Here is a 21,603-nt window from a genome sequence, read left to right as displayed (position 1 = left end):
TTGGCTTAACAGGGTGAATGTTGGGAGTTATAGTAGGCTTGGCAGGGTGAATGCTGGGAGTTGTAATTGGCTGAACAGGGTGAACGCTGGGAGTTGTAGTTGGCTGAGCAGGATGAATGCTGGGAGTTGTAGTTGGCTGAACAGGGTGAATGCTGGGAGTTTTAGTTGGCTGAGCAGGGTAAAAGCTGGGAATTGTAGTTGGCTGAGTAAATGCTGGGAGTTGTAGTTGGCTGAGCAGGGTGAATGCTGGGAGTTGTAGTTGGCTGAACAGGGTGAATGCTGGGACTTGTAGTTGGCTGAGCAGGTGAATGCTGGGAGTTGCAGTTGGCTGAGCAGGGTGAATGCTGGGAGTTGTAGTTGGTTGAGCAGGATGAATGCTGGGAGTTGTAGTTGGCTGAGCAGGTGAATGCTGGAAGTTGTAGTAGGCTGAATGATGGGCAGAGAGACAGTTCATCCTTGATTCCCCTCCCAGACCCGCCCCCTGTCTCTCCTCCCTCCCAGCGGCAGATGAAGCTGATGCAGAGAGCAGACACGTCCCCGGCCGTTACAGGGAGTCAGAGAGCCGCTGCTGGAGCTACACGGAGACTGTATCACGGGAGAGGCCTCCTACATTTCCTACTGCAGCGATGGAGCCGGGAGGGCCCTCAGGGGACACCACCCCTCCCCCGGCTCGGGAGAAAAAGAGGATGAACCGGGCTCCTTCCCCGGCCCGACCCAAGGAGCTGAGCGGATGGTCTATATCTAAGAGCCGCAGAAGCGCCCCAGCCTCCCTGTGTGTTGTCCCCCCGGGGCCCCGCCGCGCGCTCCCATCTCCGGCCAACAAGAAACAATCGGGGCCACGAGCGGGGGGCAAATCGAAATGCCAAGGGGCTCCGGGGCCCCGGACTGACAGCAGCTCAGAGGGCTCGTGTGCTACTGAAGAGAGCAGCGGGGGCAGCCGGGGAGCGAGTAGCGAGGAGGGAACGTGTAGTCGGATGCAATGCAGCACCTCCATGGCCTTCTCTGACCTCACCGACGATTTACTGGACGGGGGCACTGACGGGCTCCTCCGGGACATGGACGAGCTGCGCTCCGAAAATGATTATCTGAAGGTGAGAACGCGGGGGCGGGGCGAGAGCCGCATGGGCGGGATTTCTGGTGGACAGGGGCTCATACGCTGGACTTGTTATTATTTGGGGATATATATTTTTTACATAATACATAATCAATAAAACAAATTAAAGGGGCACAATACAAAAAGGGGCCCTTCAAGCTTACTGGATAACTTTCTATTGGTAAATACTTGAGCTACAGCTGGGTGTTTTCTGTTGTCACTAGCCAATGTGCAAAGAACAATAAATCCCTCTTTACTATGTGAGCTAAATGAATGGGCTACTCTGCTCGGGGTGATGTTTCAGCCTTGGTGCCCAGTGTTACTGTACAACATCACGTGGGTCCAGGGCTGCAGAATTAGGGGCTCCAGTACAAATAGGGTCTAAGGAAAGGCCCAGATGAACATTATGGTGCATTTTAGGAAGCTCGTTTTTAGAAATTGATGGTAATCCTAGTGCAGGGGATCCTGTCAGGGCTGCAGGGAGTTACCAGCTGACTCCTCCTCTCCGTTACAGGCACTTGGGAAAATACAGTGTGCAGCGTTGTGTAGAAACCTAACAGTCCTTATAGTCACTCAACCATAGTTTCTAAAGGGATGAGTTGGCGCCAGAGTCAGTGGTGGTGTACAAGTTGTGACTGATGATTGTGTCCGTAACTTTGCCTTAATCCAATTCATGGCTGGAGTAAATGGCTCATTATACAGTTTTATGTTTTTCAGGGTACCCGAAAAAAATGGTGTAAAATCAGGGAAATGTATTAATGGGAAATGTATTATGCATAATATGCATAATATATAGGTGAGACCACACAACAACAATTGAGGTTCCACTGCAATTATAAATCAATTTACTCCGCACAAGAGGCTGATTGACTCTTGATTGGGCAGAGGGGAGGTTGATAAGGCTTTCAAGTGTTAACCCTATAATAAAAGCAACAGTAACATCAACAAATTAAAGTGTTTTTAAGTAATGAATAAATGATGTAGTGTTGGCCTGCACTGGTAAAACGTGGGTGTTTGATTCAGAAAGATTAGTATAGTTTATATTAACAAACTGCTGTGTAGCCACGGGGACAGCCATTCAAACACAATTCAAATATTGTATAACTGATAAGCTATGTAGAATCCCATTGTATACTACAGAGTTTATCTGTTATCAGCTGTGTATCCTTTGCCTTTTCTCCTTTTTTCAGCTCTGAATAGCTGCCCCCATGGCTACACAGCAGCTTGTTTATATAAACTATAGTAGAGTTGCTGAAGCAAACGCACAATTTTTACCAGTGCAGGCCAACAGTGCATTATATTTTAATTAATTTAATACACTTTCATTTGTTGGTGTTAATGTTCCTTTAATTAATCCTATAGATGAATGTAAATATTGGGGTACCAGCAGGTTCACTATGTGGATAGGGGCTGTGCAGCAGGAGTGTTGGTTTTGCTTCTATTAACCCCAGAATCATACAGGCACAATGTTATTATATTGCAGGATCTGGAAGGGACTGCATGGCTGGTGGGATGTCTTTGTGGCGGCTCCTATAGGTTTCACACAATGTGGTGACTTCATGGCTCGCTGCTTTGTATCCCTGCTTAGTAGATTGTTTTTGTCTTCTCTGTGATGTCCGCTTTGTATATGGGGACCGTGCATCCTTACTATGTCTCTCCATATCCTGAAACATCAGCCTCTAACACTACATTTCCCAGCATCCCTAGAGGGATGAACAACCTGCTACTGTTGCAGCATCTCTGGAGGAATTTCAGTAGTAGTCTTTAGTAACCTTCATTCCCAGCATCCTCATAGTTTCCTTTTTGCAAATCTGCAGCTTTTAGGAGTGGCAGGTCCTAAAGTTTTTAATTCCAGCATTAAAATGTAATATTATCTCTGCTTTTAGATCCTGAAATCTGGGGAATTTAGGAACACCTACTGCTAATTGCCTGCAGGGTTATAATTGGAACATCTTTGTAAGAAAAAGAGAAGACATTCTGTATTCTGAGCCTTTTCTTATTGGCTCTAAGGGGAGCTAGTAACATCCTCTGACCAATCAGCTGCCAAGCTCTGCAACCTGTGTTCTTTAGAATTCCAGCTACTTATTTTCAAATAGAACAGATTGGTTTCTCTGGCTGCTCTGATTGGCTGCATTCAGAGGGGTATATTTGTATACACGCACACACACATACATGGCACACCGGATGTTGCACCCCCTCGTTACTAAGGAGTAATGACTTCCAGATGATCTCTGATTACTGGGACACTGACTGGCTCAAAATTCCCATACAGTCACCCTTGGCCTTGCTACTTGCTGGATTAGCTCACCGGATATCAAATGCATCTTTGCACTGGATTCTATAAATAATAGATCTTTCATTTAACAGCATATACTTCATTTGGTAATTCAGTGCTGCCTGATGTTTCTCATCTGCCGCTGTTTGTTTTCCCTACCAGAAAATAATACTTTTGCTAAAATAAAAAAAATAGTCCCCTTATATTGCTCAAACCTGTATAGTGAGGTACTATAAAACTAAATCAGCATAGGCATTCCCCTGTACTAAGCACAATTGAGCAGAAACAGCCCCTTAAAGTAGTTGTTCACCTTTAACTTCTAGTATGACGTAGAGACATTTTGCAATTGGTTTTCATTTTTTATTATTTGTGGTTTTTGAGTTATTTAGCTTTTTATTCAGCAGCTCTCCAGTTTGCAATCTTAGCAGTTTGGTTGCTTAGGTCCAAGTTAACGTAGCAACCATGCATTAATTTGAATAAGAGACTGGAATATGAATAGCAGTGGGCCTAAAAAGAGAGAGGGGTAATAAACATAGCATTTGAAAGCTGGAAAGAGTTTGCAGAAGAAGACTACAAATAATTAAAAAATTAAACAAAATAAAAAATGGAGGACCAATTGAAAAGTTGCTTATAATTTGCATTTCTATAAGGCTAGGGCCACACGGGAAGATTCAGGGAGATTGGTCGCCTGGCGACTGATCGCCGCGTCTTTGAGGCGACTAATCTCCCTGAATGGCTTGCTGGTATCTCGCTGGCGCTAAAGTCGCCTGCGCCTATTCACACGCGGCGATACGTTTTTCAAAGTCGCTCGAAATTGCCTCACGAGGCAGGCGACTAATCTACCTGAAATCTTCCCGTGTGGCCTAGCCCTAACATACTAAAAGTAACTTTAAGGCGAATCATTCATTCAAGTTTGCTCATAGCCCATGCAGAGAAATACCATAAACTATAACGGCATAGTATAACTCCTTTTAACGGAAGATGTGTATGTTCATGTTCGCAGAGAACATGCCAGGGGGAGTAAGCCTTGGAGAGCACGCCGGGAATATTCCACAAACAAGGATTATTGTAGCAGTGTAGGGTGTCTTGCGTCTCATTGTTGCAGTGGAGCCTCGGGATCACAACAAGGCACCGCATGCTCATTATGACTGTCGTGTCCCAGTTTTGCTTCCTCCAAGAAACCAGACACCTCATTTGAGGCCAGAGATTGAAAAGAAAATGTTTATTTGGAATGTGGGCCTTGTGGCACTACAGTACTTGTGTTACACAGGGGCCATGAGGACTCAGAGGTGAGGGTCTAACATGGGCAGCAGGGGTATCACAGTGTTAGGCTGGCAGGCGCCCAGATTTGGTGCGATCCTATAACCCAGGAAATACCCTCCCCTGGTCGCTGGATCACAAATAGAAGTGAAAACAAACTACACAAATATGGAGCTACAAATACACCTGCTACATTTCAGAAACGTGTTAAAAGCAACCAGGCCTTTCCGATGTTGAGTTACAACTCCCAGCATCCCTAAATTGAAGATGCTGTGGGTTGTGGTATGTCTGGAGAAATGTAGTTTGGCCCAGCTTGGCCCAGATTTTCTTTACTCTGTTTTACGTAAAATCGATTTGATAAATGTGGGTGCCATTGCAATTTTTAATTCTAAGGCTACACCACACCAGGCAGATTCTAGGCCTGTGTTTATCCGCAGGCCCTTGCGCTTCTATCAATTTTCTGATGTGCCATCACCCAGAGACACTGTGTCTGTCAAAATGGCTGATTTTGCAGGCCAAAAATTGGCCCGATGTGCCAGTAGCCTAATGTCACTCTAAAGCTGGTTGCCGTGCATACCCGCTCATGTGTAGAACTAAGCTTTAGTGTATCCGTAAGAAGGAGAAACTGTATGAAAGGGGGTGGTCTCTCTGATTCCCTTTTACTGCTTCCCTGGAAATCTTGTTTATTCCAGGGTATCCAGTATGTGCAGGGCAGTGCATGTGATGTTACTGGTTCACATATAAAACTAAGCAATGCACTTGGCTAAAGCCTTCTGAATATCAAAATCTACACTAGTATTCACCTGTTATTGATGGAGGCAACGTATGTATAATCAGGAGCACCAGAAGCCCTCAATATTTGTCCCTCAATAGCAACATGCAGGTTGGAAATATCCAGAATCCCTCCCAACCTGATGAACCTCCAACCATTATTCAGTTTTATAGTCTGGATTTGATCCAATGATCATCACCAGAGGGATGGGACAAAGTAATTATGTCATCAAAGAGACAGGACTGCACAGTTATGTCACTAAAAAGAATGACCCACCCACTGCCTGAACCTGCAGGTTTTAACTGGCCCGCACAGCATATTGGTTATTTCTATCTGGTACCTGAAATTATGTCTTTTTAGAAGCAGAAGCGCAGGACGAGGGAATACACACAAGCACCTAGGGCATTTTTAGTTTTGATATGCCTTGTCCTTTAATGATTGTAGTTGGCTTGTGAACCAGTCCATTCCGGGGGGGGGGGACTTTTGTAAGACCCTCAGTGTCTCTCATGTCTGGGAAGGCAGAATTACTCAGCTTACTTTCTGTATTTATTCACAGGTAAGGCATGTTACTTTTTGAAACAAACAAATTTTATATCCTTGAAACATTGCCATGATTGGAGGATAAAGCCATCCATAACTGCCCATTTTACACATTATCTGTGACTAATGCCACACATGTCTGAAACTCAGCCCCTACGCTGGCATTAGCCTCCTGTCCTGCCTGCCCCCAGAACAATGGTGTCAGGCCAGGTACAGGCTTATGCAGCTGAAATCGGCATGATAATGCAAAATCTCCCTGATCCCGTCCCAACACAATTGTTCCTGGTTCAGGCAGGACAGGGGGCTAATTGCAGCATAGTGACTGATTTTAATTGTGATTTTGAGCCCTGTCTGGCATTAGCATTATGTATAACTTGTACATATGTGTTCCACTTGTTTGAACTTTCCCCATAGTGTATGATAAGAGCCCTGGAGAACTGCTATTGTTCCCTTTCATGCAAAGCTCCTTACACAACCACATGTACAAGATACAGGGATGTAAAATGTAACAATATTGTTATTTTACCTAGCTGATCCCTTGATGCTCCAAGTATCAACTAATCCTGCAAACACACAGATAATCCCAAGAGCTGTTTTAAAAGGCTTGCATCATTTAACTGTTTTGGAGCCACAGAGTCATCTTAATCCATTTGTTTTCATGTTCAAATTGTGAATTCCCAAAATATTGTCTGTGACTCTGTGGCTAAACCAGATAAAATGCTGCTTTTTGTGCAGATAGGATCTTTGTCACTGTTACAGAATGCTCTGTTATAAAGATAGCTAGAATCTCCGCCATAAAGCAGGGCAGGACTGCTGCTTACAATAGGTATCAGGATCTGTGACACTGTGACAGAATGCTCTGTAATGGGAGCACTCCCCTATTCAAACACAATGCACACAGCTAAATATTACACACTGCTTACTGACACTAAAATTATTTGTAGTCATATTATTGTTCTCAGCGGTTTTTAGACTTACTGGCCTTGGTTAACCTGTTTCTTCACTGATATAATTTAATATGTTTTAGGGTCTGGCCACACGGGCAGATTCAGGGAGATTAATCGTCCATCAACAAATCTCTTCTTTGCGTGCACTAATCTCCCTGATCTGCCTTTCGTCGGCTAAAATGTAAATCGGCTGGGGGCAGGCACACGGAACACTTCATTTTCCAAAGTCGCCCGTAATTGCGACTTCGGGAAACGAAGTACTCCGTGTGACTGCCCCCAGGCGATTTACATTTTAGCAGAAGGCAGATCGGGGAGATTAGTCGCCGCGAAGAAGAGGAGATTTGTCGCATGGCTTGAGGCAACTTTGGGCGACTTCGGAAAACTAAGTGCCGCCTGTGCTTTAGTGCTGGCGGATTTTCATTATAGAGGATGGGAAGACACGCAAAGGCAGTTCGGGAAGATTGTCGCCCAGAAGAAGAGCCAATTTATTAAATCTCGCCGAATTAAATTAAATCTCCCCGAATCTCTTCAAGTGGACTAAAGGTGGCCATAGATGCAAAGATCCGCTCGTTTGCAACATCGCGAAACGAGCGGATCTTTCCCCGATATGCCATTAACAAACATGGCTATATCGGGTGTAATCTGATTTTTCGGCCGTATGGCCGAACGATCCGATTACGATGTGCCCTGGGTTCCGGCGGGATCGGTCGGGTCAAAATCAAACCCGACCGATCTCCGCCGGACGAAAGATGTCGGCACACGCCACACACGATCCGAAAATCGTACAAATCCTCGATTCGTACGTTAGGATCTGTGTGTCTATGGCCACCTTAACCCTTAGGGTTTTGTACTTCAGTGGGACAAACCGCTGTCAATATTGACTAAACAAACTGATATCCGTTCAGTGAGAATTCCTTGTTCTTTTAAATCTGGTTGTTTCCCCTCTGGAGATAACAGTACTGATATATTGTATCTGTCTATACATACCTATGTGTTTATTTACTTTAATTGCTCCTTTGTCTGAGTCTGTTAGCAGACCGCTTCTACCTAAAATAGTCACCTGTATAGAACAGAATATTAATAATCTTCCCACAGAGGCAGATGCTGGTGCATAGGGTTACCACCTCACCCTTTAATACTGGCTTCATATGAAATGCTTATGCTACATTCCATTAGTAATAGGTGCATTTTGTATGGCTGCTTGGAAACTGTGGAGTCTGCAGGATGCATTTTTAGCTTAGCTAAGCAATCATACTCCTCACATATGTGCTTCGTATTAAAGGTATGAGGTGGCAGCACTGCATCTACAAGGGCATGTTCTTAAACACATATCTAGGAAAGAAAAAGGCATCCAGCCCTTTCTTAAAACTGTCTATTGTATGTGTCAGTACAGAGGGCTATTGGACTTCCTGTATAGTCTGTACTGTTTTTCTCCTCATTAAGAGCAGTGTCCAGAATTATCTCATGTTATTTGTTTTGCACATTTTTATTTCTTGCGTTATCCAGAAGGTATCCGTGTTTCATAGGGTGTTGGTGTCATACAGGGTAGAATCATCCTCCATGTGATGAAATGCTTTGGCCAAGCTGAGCAATGAGCTTTTGTAATACTCTCCTCTCCTCGACATTCCCCATGACGCCTCGAGCTGCCTAACAGTACAGTACGGTTACCTAAGGTCAGTCTCATTTAGCTGCGAGATCCATCCAAACAAAGTGCGGGTGTTATGGTTCGCCTGTGGGTTGACCGTAATGGGCTGGGCTACTTCATTCTTTATGCACTGGCTCCAGTACTCTATGTATTGCTTTATTTGTGCTGCTGGAGAAGAGTAAATATATATAAATAATACCCTAGGATTAGCACAGTACAAGATGGCTTGTTACAAGCATGTGATTCCTAATTTTGTGTGTGTAGGTACCCCATTCTGTACAGTGACTAAACACTGATATGTTGATAAAAAGGGGCCTGTATAAAGCAGTGCCAGCCATGGGCAAACAAGGCTATTTTTGCCCTAATATAAACCTGCTGATAAATAAATGTACCTATTTGAGTTTATTACTATAATGGCATGCCATACTAATTGTATATTTCAATGGAAAAAGTTCCCTGTGGTTATATTATTTTATACATATTTTTAGCAATATACTGTCCCAAATAATATGAACTGTGCAGTTGCTTCCTTGTGACTATAAATGAGTTAAATCTTCTTGCACCTGAAATTCACAGTGGGATGGGACGCACTGGCACAGTATGTTGCAGATTATTCCAGCATGGTAACTTATTCGGGTTTATTTTTACCCGTTGTTGCTGGGTGGACTCGTGTTTTTGAAGCCAAATTCAGAGCTGTAAGCCGCAACTGAGTTCTATGATCTATCTCTCTCTCTAATCGCTCTCCATCTTTAACCTATTGTGGCACCTCCTATGGCACATTTGGTAGTAGTAACCCTCTCGAATATGGTAGTGGCGTGTACAGAAATGGGATTTGGGGTCACACAGGGTTTTTATTGTAATGGCATATGCAAGTCTCATTATATAGTAAATGAGATAAAAACAAAAAAAAATTCAGTTTAGTATCCTTGTATTTTCTCACTTTCTAAAAAAACAAAACAAAAACCTTTTCCTTGAAGCTATCTAATGTATCTCCCATAACAGCTGTTATAGAGAATATATTCAAGAATTTTTAACATGCCTTCTGTCCTATTATACACAGTGGCGTAACTATAGAGGAAGCAGACCCCACATGGTAGCCTGGGACACGGGGGGGGGGGGGGTACATCGACTTCCTCTATAGTCGCTTCAATAATTGAAAATCTGCAGACCCACTTCCTGGGTGTAAGCAATGCAGGTAGATCACAGTGCACGCCAGGCACCTCCAAAGATTTTTGCAGGGAGCCCTGGAGGCTTATTGTTATTCCGCTGATCATACATGTAGAGATTTTTGTTTTGACAGCCAAAAGCCTGAAAAAGCCTGGTCATTTTGCCATCATGTTTTATGTGGGAAAAAGCCTGAGTGATAATCTTTCTTTCCCTGGACGTACTCCATATGCGTACTCTCTGAGATATCCCGCCCCCATGCCCCATCAGAAGGACCCTCCCCAAAGCTTTAAAAGCCACTCCCACCACCATGGCATTGAAACATGGTTGCCTTAATGTGTCATACAGCCCGAATTAGGGACTGTTGGTTTAGATATTGATGTGCTTGTATAAGGAAGCTTCCTGAAAATAGGTTACCCACAGGCATTTTGACTTTTGAGTAAGGTTACCTTTCAGCATGATAGTAACCTTTTAGGGTGCCCTGGCAGGATAGTGTACTGTGAGTGGTCAAGAGGCTAGCATAAGCACATATTGGCCTCTTGAATGTTGGACAGGTCTGTTTAGGTTCTCTGCCTACAGTATTTCTTTGTGAGGCAGTATTCTGTTGCGTTTGGGGTCTTCTATTGTACTGTATTGCTACCCAACTGATATGTTATCAGGTTTATGTTCTCAATAAACAGTTGTTATGGTATTCTTAGCACAGAACAGCTAGTTTTCTGGATTGAATATGTATCTATATCTGCTATGGTCTAACAGGTATATTCCAGTTGTGATGCAGGAGGTGTTCATTTCAATGTGTTCTCTGTATGCCTCTTCATGATTAAGTTCTGGAAGTTGGTCCAGGACGTACTCTATAATCAGTACGTTCCCATCTCTTCTACAATGGTTGTCGTAAAGCTCGTAACAAAGATGCCATGATGGTGTTGGGAGTGGCTTTTAAAGGTTTGGGGAGATCCTTTTGATGGGGCATGGGGGCGGAGATATCCCAGAGAGTACTCATATGGAGTACGTCCAGGAAAGGAAAATAACAGTAAGTACGATACAGTTCTCCCTTTTTTCCTCTGTATGATTCCCTAGTATCATCAGGAAGGAGGCAATATCATTTTAATTGCACATAACTGCTAATGGTGCTTGTGGCCAAGATAAGCAACACTGCTAAATGATAATTGTGTCCAAGTTCATTATTAACAGCACAAATGTGCAGTATGTATTATCTGCAATTACCTTCAGGGCAGTGGCACACAGAGTGATCCCCGGCTATTTGCCAACCACAAGATTTCCAGCCCAGTGAGAATGCTTCAAAACACTTGCAAATGACTGGACCCTGCTGGTGCACTTACTGGTCAAGCAATTAACAATAAGAATCTCTCTGAAAGGGGTATAGTTAATCCCCCTCGTATGTACATATGTTGTACCATATTTTGCTATTGGCTATGTAGTTGGGTAAATTCAGCCTAGATCTGAATGTTTCTTTGTGGCCCTGCATGTAGATATTTGCATCCATAACTCACTTGTTGAACTTCCCCATAGCTACTTGCTGGGAATTTGACTGCACGTTCATTGTGATCATCCCATCTGCTGATCTATGGGCCTCTGCTTGAACCCATTCATACCAGATATAGATCAGAAATTCTAGGGCCTATGGCACACTGGATACTTATTGAGTGTGTTGATCACCAGTTTTGGAACTTTCATATATGAATCCCACTGTATACAATTGAAGGTTGCAGAAGGGATGTTTTCAGTTGTTTTAACACACCTCTTTCCATTAGTCTATGAAGTCCTATTATCTCATATCACAGCACAACCTTCTGCTGTATAGTTCTGGCAGTGAAGGAGATCACATGTCCTTATGATGCCCCCCCCCCGCCCTAGGGTCTGTGCACCTTATGGTTATATCACTGCTTTGTGTCCTAACAATCTGCCATGTAATGTTTTTCTTGTTCTTCTTAACAACTACTCCATTCTTACTGAAACTCATGCCTCAATTATATTGGATTTGCATCTTGGCAGAGCTGGAATTTTGTTTATAGAGTTTTGTTTAGGAAAAAATATACTTTTATTATATCAGGATCAAAATAAATCTATATGTAATTTATTTAGTGATTTTTAATTTACATACTAATATCCAAGCCCAGTTAATACCCAGGTGCCCAAAACAAAGCTCCCACAGGGCATCTTTAATGGTTGTATATGTAATACTGTTCTTCCTCTTGGCACTTTTCCAGTATCCCACAAGTATATGTGATAATATCTTGGTGACCTCTCTTAGTTGCTGACTGATTTGAGCCTTTTTTTGGAACCCATTGTCTCCAGATCCATCCAAATCATTCTCCTGCATATTTTTTCAAAATATAACATTAAGTATAAATGTAAAATGCAACACCAGCTCCCCAGATACACACTGATTTAGGCTATCATAGCTTAAATACAATAAATAATTAAATATGGAAATGCATGACCATTACTGTCTGTAGTGATTTTGGGAGGATTTCCTGCTCTGAAATAACACACAATAGGAAGCTGTGCTTACAGTGTGAAAGTAAAATTAAAAGGATGACGTAATTTAAAGTGAATATAAACACTGCGTAATGGGGAGAATTATTGGCTACATTCTAGTTGTACATATTTATATATGGTTGGGTACTTGTTCCATCCATGGAAAAGCTTATTTTCTGGTGTACAGAATGCAGAATCAGTGTCTTTCACTTTTTATTCTCAAGTTGACGTTCCCTCATTTATAGGAACAGCTTATTATTAAAATGCAGTTCTGTTTGTGTGAAAGCAATATTCCAGCCATGTTTTACCCTGTAGTGGTTCCGGGCCCAGTCCATCCTTTGTTCAGGGCCCTCCTTAGGTCAGAACAAGGTTACAGATATAGGAAAATATTGGTTAATCGTCCAAAGCACACAGATTATCAAGGGTAGAAAACAAGTTTTCACTCACCCTAACTGACCTCAATCAGAGTTTTCAGGTTTGTTTTGGACAGAAAATAATCATTCTCCTGAAATGTTTTTTAGACTTCCGCCATTTGCAACTTGGGGCCCAGTCCCATGGTTTGTAGGTACTTTGCCTACAAAAGTATTAATTATATCTTAGTTGGGATCAAGTACCTAGGTACTGTTTTATTATTACAGAGAAAAATGAAATCATTCATTCTGTTTTCATGCCAAAACACGCACAGAGTGACTTTCTGAGTGAAACATCTTTCCAGCTTTTCTGAGTTTGTGTTTTTAGCAGTTTACAGCATCAGTAACCCTTTCATAGCTTCCCCCATGTGGAGGTCTGAAAGAAAAAAGCCACCCGAGTGACTGTTTATACCTTGCCCTGTATTTTTTATTTATTTATTTTTTGCCACAATTCCACATCGTCTCCAGTGTTTGTATGCTACTGCCTCAAGTTGCTAGTATGATATAAGGTGCATTTATTTTTAAAAAGCTGTTGGGCATGTATAATGAAGTATTATGATCAGACATGGAATCTGAAGCCAAATTCTCCTTATTTGCATTAATGCTTATGGCATGATTGAGTGGTGCTGTCACTGTGTCAGGATTAAGGAAAACTGGTAGTATTGCTTTCACCCACCATGGTACAGCTGACTGGCCACCTTCTCAAGCTGTCCCCCCTCCTCCTTTTTGGTCATTCCTGAACTGTCAGGCATAACGAACCCCACCACCAGCTTTCATGTTTATACGTGTGTTTTATTAGCTAACAGAAAAAATCATAGAGAGTGAATGTTTGTAACAGTTGGGCTTCCTTAAACAATCCTAAGTGTGCAAAAGGTCATGTATGCCATCTGTATTCGTTGAAAAACAAAAATCGGGAGAGACTTAATGTTTAGTGAAAACTGAGCCAAAGTAATGTATAAAAATGCTAAAAAGGGTGGGCACTGTATATATATATATATATATATATATATATATATATATATATATATATATATATATATATATATATATATATATATATATATATATATATATATATATACATATATACACTAAGAACCCAGGGGAGTGACAAAAGACAGTCTTTCACAGAAAGCTCTTTGCCCCACTTGGTACCACACTCTGGGCCTATCCATGTTCATAATATGGGTCTGTGTATCTCGTCAGGAGAAAACTTCCTGGGCAGGCTCTCATAAATGGGCCAGTAAGCTGACAAATCAGTCTGTAATTACTTGCCTGTACTAGCTCTCTAACTGCACTGATCGCTGCCAGAGAGACGGACATGATCTATGGCTAAAGATCCACTATCTTTGGCCATAGATCCAGCTCCAGCCCCAGCCCCACTATGCTGTGAAAAACGAAGATTGCACATTCAGGGTCAAAATAAAAAATCTTTTATTACATAAAAAAAAATGTATTACAAAAGTGGCCCCAAAGCATAGGCCCTACGCGTTTCTACCATTAAGGTCATCATCATGGGCAAAAGAGAAAGAAATAAACAAAAAAAGATAACAAAAGATTTTTTATTTTGACCCCGAGTGTGCAATCTTCGTTTTTCACGTGATATTTCTGAAACCTTGGTGACTCTCCTGGGGAGTTCCATAAGTATTGCACCTCAAATTTATACTTTGGTTGTGCGCCTTCTAATTTTCTTTGTTTGATCCAGCCGCACTATGCAAATGTGCAGCTAGGGAGCCATTCGAGGACCCAACACCCCCCACCCCTCACTCTATGTGGAAGGACAAGTGGCCCTGTTCAGGGGCATTTTTGGTTTAAAAATCAAATATGGGCTGATATAGTTCTCTAAATATTTTCTTTGTCTGTTACCCAGAGAACTTTGATCATTTTATGTTTATATTGCAGCAGTAAATATGTGATAAGATGACAGATGAAGTTTAGTGAATGTTGAGGGATGCTGTTCAAAAATAATCTGGAAGTGAACGAACTGACAGAATCAGGCTTTCTAACCTAACTGTTCACCTAAGTGGCCTTTAAGCTCGGCTTGATATCTTTCTCCCCAAATCTCACCCTAATTAGCATTCAGGTTTGGCCTAACAGCCAATAATTAATGTTCTTCCAGGGGAGACAACCCCACAGATTGGGAACCACAAATCTAGGGTGGGTTGTGTGAGGGGGTGCATGAAAAAATTGTTTGTGTCCTTTACTAGTGTTTGGTTGTTTTCCATGTTTTCATTGTATTTCTCTATTTTCCTATAGGATGAAATAGAAGAACTGAGATCAGAAATGCTTGAGATGAGGGACGTCTACATGGAGGAAGATGTTTACCAGCTACAGGAGCTCCGACAGCAGTTAGAGCAGGTCCACAAGACTTGCCGCATCCTCCAGTACAGGCTGAAGAAAGCAGAGCGTAGAGGGCTGAGAGTGGCACAGACAGGACAGGTGGACAGCGAGCTAATCTCCACTTTAGAGCAAGATGTGAAGGTAAGACTTGGAAGCCTGGGTAGATGCGAGTTATATAGCATTGTGTATAAGAACATACACAGTGGGTCGTTTTTCTTGCAGTTAAAAGGAATGATCCTTTTTCTTTATACAGCTGTGTTTATATTGAGGATGGGTGAATACTTTTGAAAACCTATTTAACGGTTAAAGAGAGGGCAGGGCAAATTCCATCCTGTGACTCCTTATCTTTCCCTCCGGGCTAAATATTTAGAATTTTTAATATAATATTGTGTTCATAATCTCCTTGCATTGGTTTGAAACAGTTGTTTATAAATAATTTATAGCAATGATACACAAGCAGATTAGTTGCCTACAACAGTTCTCCTCTTCTGTTGACTAATCTCCAAATGCTTTCCTACTCGCGATAAAGTGAATTGCCAGTGGTAAAACATATGTGGCTCTTCGTCTGAAGCCTCAAGAGGAGCAACTTCTTAAAAACAAATTGCCTCTTAAGGTGGCCATACACAGGCCAGATCTCGATCAGATGGGACTAAAAATCCCGTCGGATCGCGGCCGCATCTGTTCATTGTTGCGGTCCCGCGATCTGACCGCCCGTCTGCGTTCGCTAGGATCCGATTGTAGGGCCCACGATCGGATCAGCCCGATATTGCCCACCTCAAGGTGGGCATATCGGAGGGAGACCCCCTCGTTTGGCGACATCGCCAAATGAGCGGATCTCTCCATGTATGGCCAACTTTAGTTGCTGTAGAAGAGGAGATTTTTTTGGGGGTTGCACCATTGTCCTTGTCACTATCCTCGTCCTTTATCCCATTACAATCCTTTTCTTAGTTAAAAACATCAAGAGGAGCAAATATTAGCTGATCTGACTGTGAGAATGTAAAAACCTGACATAAGTGTTACATACAAGGCAACCAATAACTCATATGAGAATTGAAGTGGGCCCTGCCCAAAAGAGCTTACAGTCTAAAAAATCTTTCAGTTAATACTATGGCATGATTGGCTGTAAGAACTTTTTAAAAGGAGAATAAAAAATGAAAACACAGGGCGCTAATATGTTGGGCTCTTGGCAGTGATGCCCTATTTCTGCAAGTGGCAGTGGATTGGATCTCTCCTTATGTAGGACAGTTTGGTGCCATGTATGCTCACCAGAGAAGCCCTGCTCTTCTGTGCTAGGCCAGTGAATGGTGTTTAAGCCATGTGAGTGACAGATAAACCCATAGACCAAGGCTTATACCAGCACAGACTATTTTTTTTGCAGTCTCCTGGCTACTGTAGGTAAAGTGTTGCAGAACAGCAGTCTCCAGTGTATTGCAGGAAGCTGGGGCTCTTCCCCTGTTGCCTGGCAACGCCAGAACAGGCTCTGGCCTGTGTTTATATTCCTGACTCCAGCCTTCCTATTCTACACAGCTTAATTTTCCATTAGGGCACTGCCTCTGCTATGCTGCTCACTTCCTCTTTCAAACAAAGACACACAGTGCTTGGAAGCCAGCGACTGCTAATATTTTGGTTGTACGAACCCTAGAAAAAGGGGCCTTCAAAATGGAAAATACAGTTGTATTGTTATTTCAGAGAGGAGGGTTATAACCCATTTTATTGTTGCATATATATAAAAAGGCCAGAAAAGGGGGAAGCCAGCCTTTAAATGAACTTTTAGTATGCTGCAGATGGAAGCAATAAAAGCAGCTATTAGAATTGGGATTTTTTATTTTCTTTCTTTTTACAAAGTGAAAATTTTACTCCAGAAAAAAGAACAATTATGAGTTATGTGGAACTAGATCCATTATCCATTAATTATCATTTAAGCATTTTTGCACTGGTTGCCATAAGCAGCAGGAGCAATGGCTCTTTTTCCAGATACTTCTTACCATCTCCCCACCAAAAATGCCTGGTTCTATAAGACTGAATGCAGTATCATGCACACTGGAAGCCCAGGTAGTATTGGCTTCTAGTGTGCATGCTTCTGTTCAGCAATCCGCAACAAAGTAGAGGTAAAACAGCCAATTATAATTTACAGCTCTGTCTTAGGATGGTTGCTAGTCTTAACTAGTTACTAGTTAAGAATAGAGATTTTTGTTTTTTTCCTTTCTGAACCAAGTTCTAACTTGGGTGTATCTCCTCTACGTGGCATGCTTTTTGGCGAGAGCCGGGCACTCGTTAATTTACATTTGTACTGTCCACAAGCTTCTCAAAAGATTTAACTGAAACAGGGCAAACAGGACTGGACATTGTTTTTTTTTTTTGTTTTTTTTTGACCCCATCTAAAAAACAAAGCCTCTATGACAGTGATCCCCAACCAGTAGCTTGTGAGCAACATGTTGCTCTCCAACCCCTTGGACGTTGCTCTCAGTGGCCTCAAGGAAGGTGCTTATTTTTGAATTCCTGGTTTGGAGGCAAGTTTTGGTTGCATAAAAATCAGGTGCACTGCCAAACAGAGCCTCAATGTAGGGTGACAATCCACATAGGGGCTACCAAATGGCCAATCACAGCCCTTATTTGGCACCCCAAGAACATTTTTCATGCTAGTGTTGCTCCCCAACTCCTTTTACTTCTGAATGTTGCTCACGGGTTATAAAGGTTGGGGATCCCTGCTCTATGACAACAAATGCATTGTTATTGCTACTTTTTATTACTCCTCTTTCTATTCAGGCTCTCCTATTCATATTCCAGTCCTAATCCAAATCAATGCATGGTTGCTAGGGTAATCTGGACCCTAGCAACCAGATTTCTGAAATTGCAAACTGGACAGCTGCTGAATAAAAAGCTAAATAACTAATGAAAACCAATTGCAAATTGTCTCAGAATATCACTCTCTACGTCATGCTAAAGCTAAAAGTAAACTCAAAGGAGGACAACCCCTTTAATATGTCAGTATAACTTTAAATGAAGTTCCAGGATGGATGTGCCACTGTATTTGCTAAAGCACTTATTTTTCTATAAGTGTGTTTCGGTATTACCATTTATTATAGAGTAGCTGTGTCAGCACTAATGCTGTAAAGATTTATCCCATTGTATCAGGCCTGCAAGGCTATTCTGCTGTGATACTATGTAACCATACAGTGATCATTTTTATTTCACTGTATGTTTGTTTTCATTGACCGGATTTAAAAACACAACGGGTAAAAAAGATCTGATCCGCAAGCAGAAATAGCTCAGACAAAGGCTTTTTCTTCTTTGATGTCTCTAAGCAAATTATGCAGCCATCTTTATTCAAAGAGGTTAAGGGGAAAAGCTAATTTGTGTCTGATTAAATTTGATAGAAGTGCATCCCATAGGATTTCTATATTATACCCAAACCCCCAACAATGTTAAGACTGTGTATGAGCTATAACTGGCCTGTTATTAAACTGCCAAGTTGGACAGTAATTTGGCAACGTTCATAAAGTAAGTACAGAATAAAACATCTGTGAAGTTGATAAACTGTGCCTTGATAAATGTTAATTATATTGATTAATGTGCTTAATAATCCTGTTCATTAGCAGATACTGAATTTTGCAGTGATAGGTACAGTTTGCTTTAGATAAGCATTTGACCTTTGTCATATAATTTTTTTTTTATAGACAACTAGAATCTCAGAAATAAAGCTAAACAGTACTTGCAGTGAGAATCAGATTGAATGCATGGCCTCTGTGACAGAATTTGCTGGTAGACCGATATCTTGAATCTCAGCCATAAAGCATGGCAGGATTGCTGCTTACACTGATCATCAGAAACGATCTGTCACTTTTTAATTTTCTTAATTTAATTACAATGTGATTATTTAATAGCATCTCTTTAAATACTGCAAAAAGCCTTCTATTTATAGCCAACCTGAACTTCAACAAAACCCCAAATCTTTTTTGTCACATAGAAAAAAAAAGAACCCAAGTCATATTTTAGGCTTTATTTACAGAAAGGTTAATGGTATCGCAGATGTGTTCTTGCCTCTGCGGCCCAGCTGTGTGTGCTGGGAACGGGTTATGATGATTATTTCAGCAGCTGGATCCATGGGATTGCAGTGTATTTCATCATCCTCTGCATTACCAGCCAGAAGCAAAGTAAAGGACTTATAAAACAGCACAAAGGCATTTGTAACACAGACCAGACCCTCACACACTGTAGCCTTTGTGCCATGTTGGAACTTCGGGCCTACATTCCTGTGGAGTGGGTTGCTGGTCACCTCCCTAAAGTTTTCTAATGAGCGTTATTTCCCTGCCAGGCTCTTTCACTCCTTATATGTAAAAAGAGCTGCAGTGTTCTCAAGTATAATAACATAGAGGGACACAAATGCTTACATACATCTCTCTCTCACTGGTCTGAGAAATAACAATTTCTGACACAGGCACGTGCTGTTCATATATTTATTTTGGAAGAGTGGAGGAAGGAGTTAGCCTTGCTCTACCTACTTCCTCTAAACTGTTGCCATAGCCATGCAGGAAGTGAGCCAGAAAGATGGAATGTATAGAAAAAAATGGTTTCCTTAATTTGTTAAATGTGGTTTTACCCATCTTGGGGAACATGCTTGATTTTCTTCTCTGTTTTTATGGGCCCATTACAAAATTTACACTGTAGCTGTCAGAAGGACCAACTGATTTCCATCTCTTCATTAATATGTTTGACACGTTGCTGTATATATTTAACAATGAATTTATGTGCAGACAGGCCCAAAGTCTTGCAATTAGAGTCACTGCATTCATTATTCTAACTGTAGTAAACCCGAAAAAGTTGCCTGTTTTTTGGATGTTGCAAGGAGATTTTATTCTCGCCCCATGTCTTCATGGGTTACCTTTGAACATATGGTTTCCTCTCAGACTTCAAAGATATACAGGTCAATTGGCTCCTGAAAAAATTGTGATCCTAGTTTGTAAAGGTGATGGGACCCTATGTGTGAATAATGTGGAATCTCTGTTAAGCGCTATGGGGTTTTATATAAATAAAGAATAATAATAATCTCAATATTTTGTTGCAGTGTGTGCACTTGTGGATGGCTTGAGAGCTGTGTATATATAAACGCTTTATGTACTGTAAATTATAAGGATATTTAAGTCACTGATGGGTTATGTGACCATATAAAGACACAAGGCTGCAGGGAACTTGTAGTATTGATCATGTATTATAAGGGATACTGTACGCCCTACTGTAAATTATAAGAATATTGGAAGTCACTGAGGAGTTCTATGACCATATAAAGGTGCAAGGCTGCAGACTGAGTTATATTGGGAACTTGTAGTATTGCCCATGTATTGTAAGGGATAATGTACCCCCTACTTTAAATGATAAGGATATTGGAGGTTCTGTGCACTAACGTAACTAGAGGGGGGCGGGCCCTGGTGCAGAACGTGCAGCCGGGCCCCCCGCCACCCTCCGTACGCAAGTATCTGCCTGGAAATCGGCAGGGTGCAAGCTGCGGGGGGGGCATGATGGGGTGTGGGCCCTGGCCCAATTGCACCCCCTGCTCTCCCGGTAGTTCCGGTTCTGTGACAAAAAAGGAACAAGGCTGCATGCCAAGTTTTTGAGGTCCATTTTACAGTGCAGGGAGCTTTGTTCCGATTTATTCTTAGTTTTTTTAGGAGCAGAAGATGCATGCTTCCTTATAATAATAATGGTGATTCACGTGATATAAAGAAAACTTTTATTTGTCAGGGTGACAGTTTAAATTGTCAGACAGGGTGGATTTAGCAAAGCGATTCCAGCCTTATTATATCTGGAACTCTTCCCAAGCTGCCCTTTTTACCATCACTTCAAACGGAAAACAGACTATAAATATTTGGGGTGTTTTAGGAAACATCTTGAGATAGAACCAGCATCACCTTGTTATGGTCAGATTGATAATGTAAAGCCATCATGAGCTTTATTTGAACTTTGCTAAAAATATAAAACTATTGTCCCAGGATATGTTTCAGCAAATTTGGAGTAGGAAACGGCAAGAGTTCTGATTCAGTTCTTATTCAGTAGGGCTTCATGTTCCACTGATTCCATGTTTTCTTTTTTTTTTTTTTTCTTGGTTGTTCTGTTTGTTATGCACAGTAGGTGGAGATATAGTGAGGGTAGCATCAGAAATTTGACATGGAAAGATTTTTTTATGATATTTAGGCCTGGTGCATTATATCTGTTATTGGTAGCAGTGGGATTAAAGCTGATCCTCTTAATATAAGTGTCTGTTTAATCTTGGGCTATTACTTAGTGGTGACTTACTTAATTGTAAATGGTCCATAAGCCTGACAGGTTGTGCCCATTATACCCTGCTATTTAAGTCCTACTTTGTTGCTTTAGTGGTTTCAAGAAAGTTGTATATGTATTTCTAAAGATTTCATATATAACATCTGTGCGGTATAGGGTTGAGGTTTGCGCGGTCACTCAAATCTGTATGATAAAAGCTGCACTGCTGGTTTTTGTGGATCCACCTGTCCACTGTGTTCAAATATAAGTTTTTTAAAAGGTATAGTGCGCTATCGATTGCTGATAGATTAATTCCCAGGGACCTGTATAGGGAGACAATATATAGAGTAGTATGTCCAGAAAAGAACCTTTACAGATTTTCTATGGAACTACTCACAGATTT

At 41.6% G+C, this 21,603-nt stretch overlaps 1 protein-coding gene across 2 annotated transcripts in view; it reads left to right on the top strand.

The window, feature by feature from the left end:
- Positions 1 to 405: 405 nt before the first annotated feature.
- Positions 406 to 21,603, top strand: part of soga1.S (suppressor of glucose, autophagy associated 1 S homeolog) — a 58,387-nt gene continuing 37,189 nt past the window's right edge. The window contains exons 1-2 of one of the 2 annotated variants that reach the window (XM_018238470.2): positions 406 to 1,091; positions 14,862 to 15,086. In XM_018238470.2, the coding sequence (XP_018093959.1) occupies positions 627 to 1,091; positions 14,862 to 15,086 (690 nt within the window). In that variant the 5' untranslated portion in view covers positions 406 to 626. The remainder of the gene's footprint in view (positions 1,092 to 14,861; positions 15,087 to 21,603) is intronic. The other variant, XM_018238469.2, reaches the window with a different exon arrangement.

This window comes from Xenopus laevis, chromosome 9_10S, assembly GCF_017654675.1.
Source record: "Xenopus laevis strain J_2021 chromosome 9_10S, Xenopus_laevis_v10.1, whole genome shotgun sequence".
NCBI classification, from domain to species: domain Eukaryota; kingdom Metazoa; phylum Chordata; class Amphibia; order Anura; family Pipidae; genus Xenopus; species Xenopus laevis.
The sequence above is the reverse complement of the archived record's forward strand: the minus strand, read 5'-3'. Positions and strand labels throughout refer to the sequence as shown.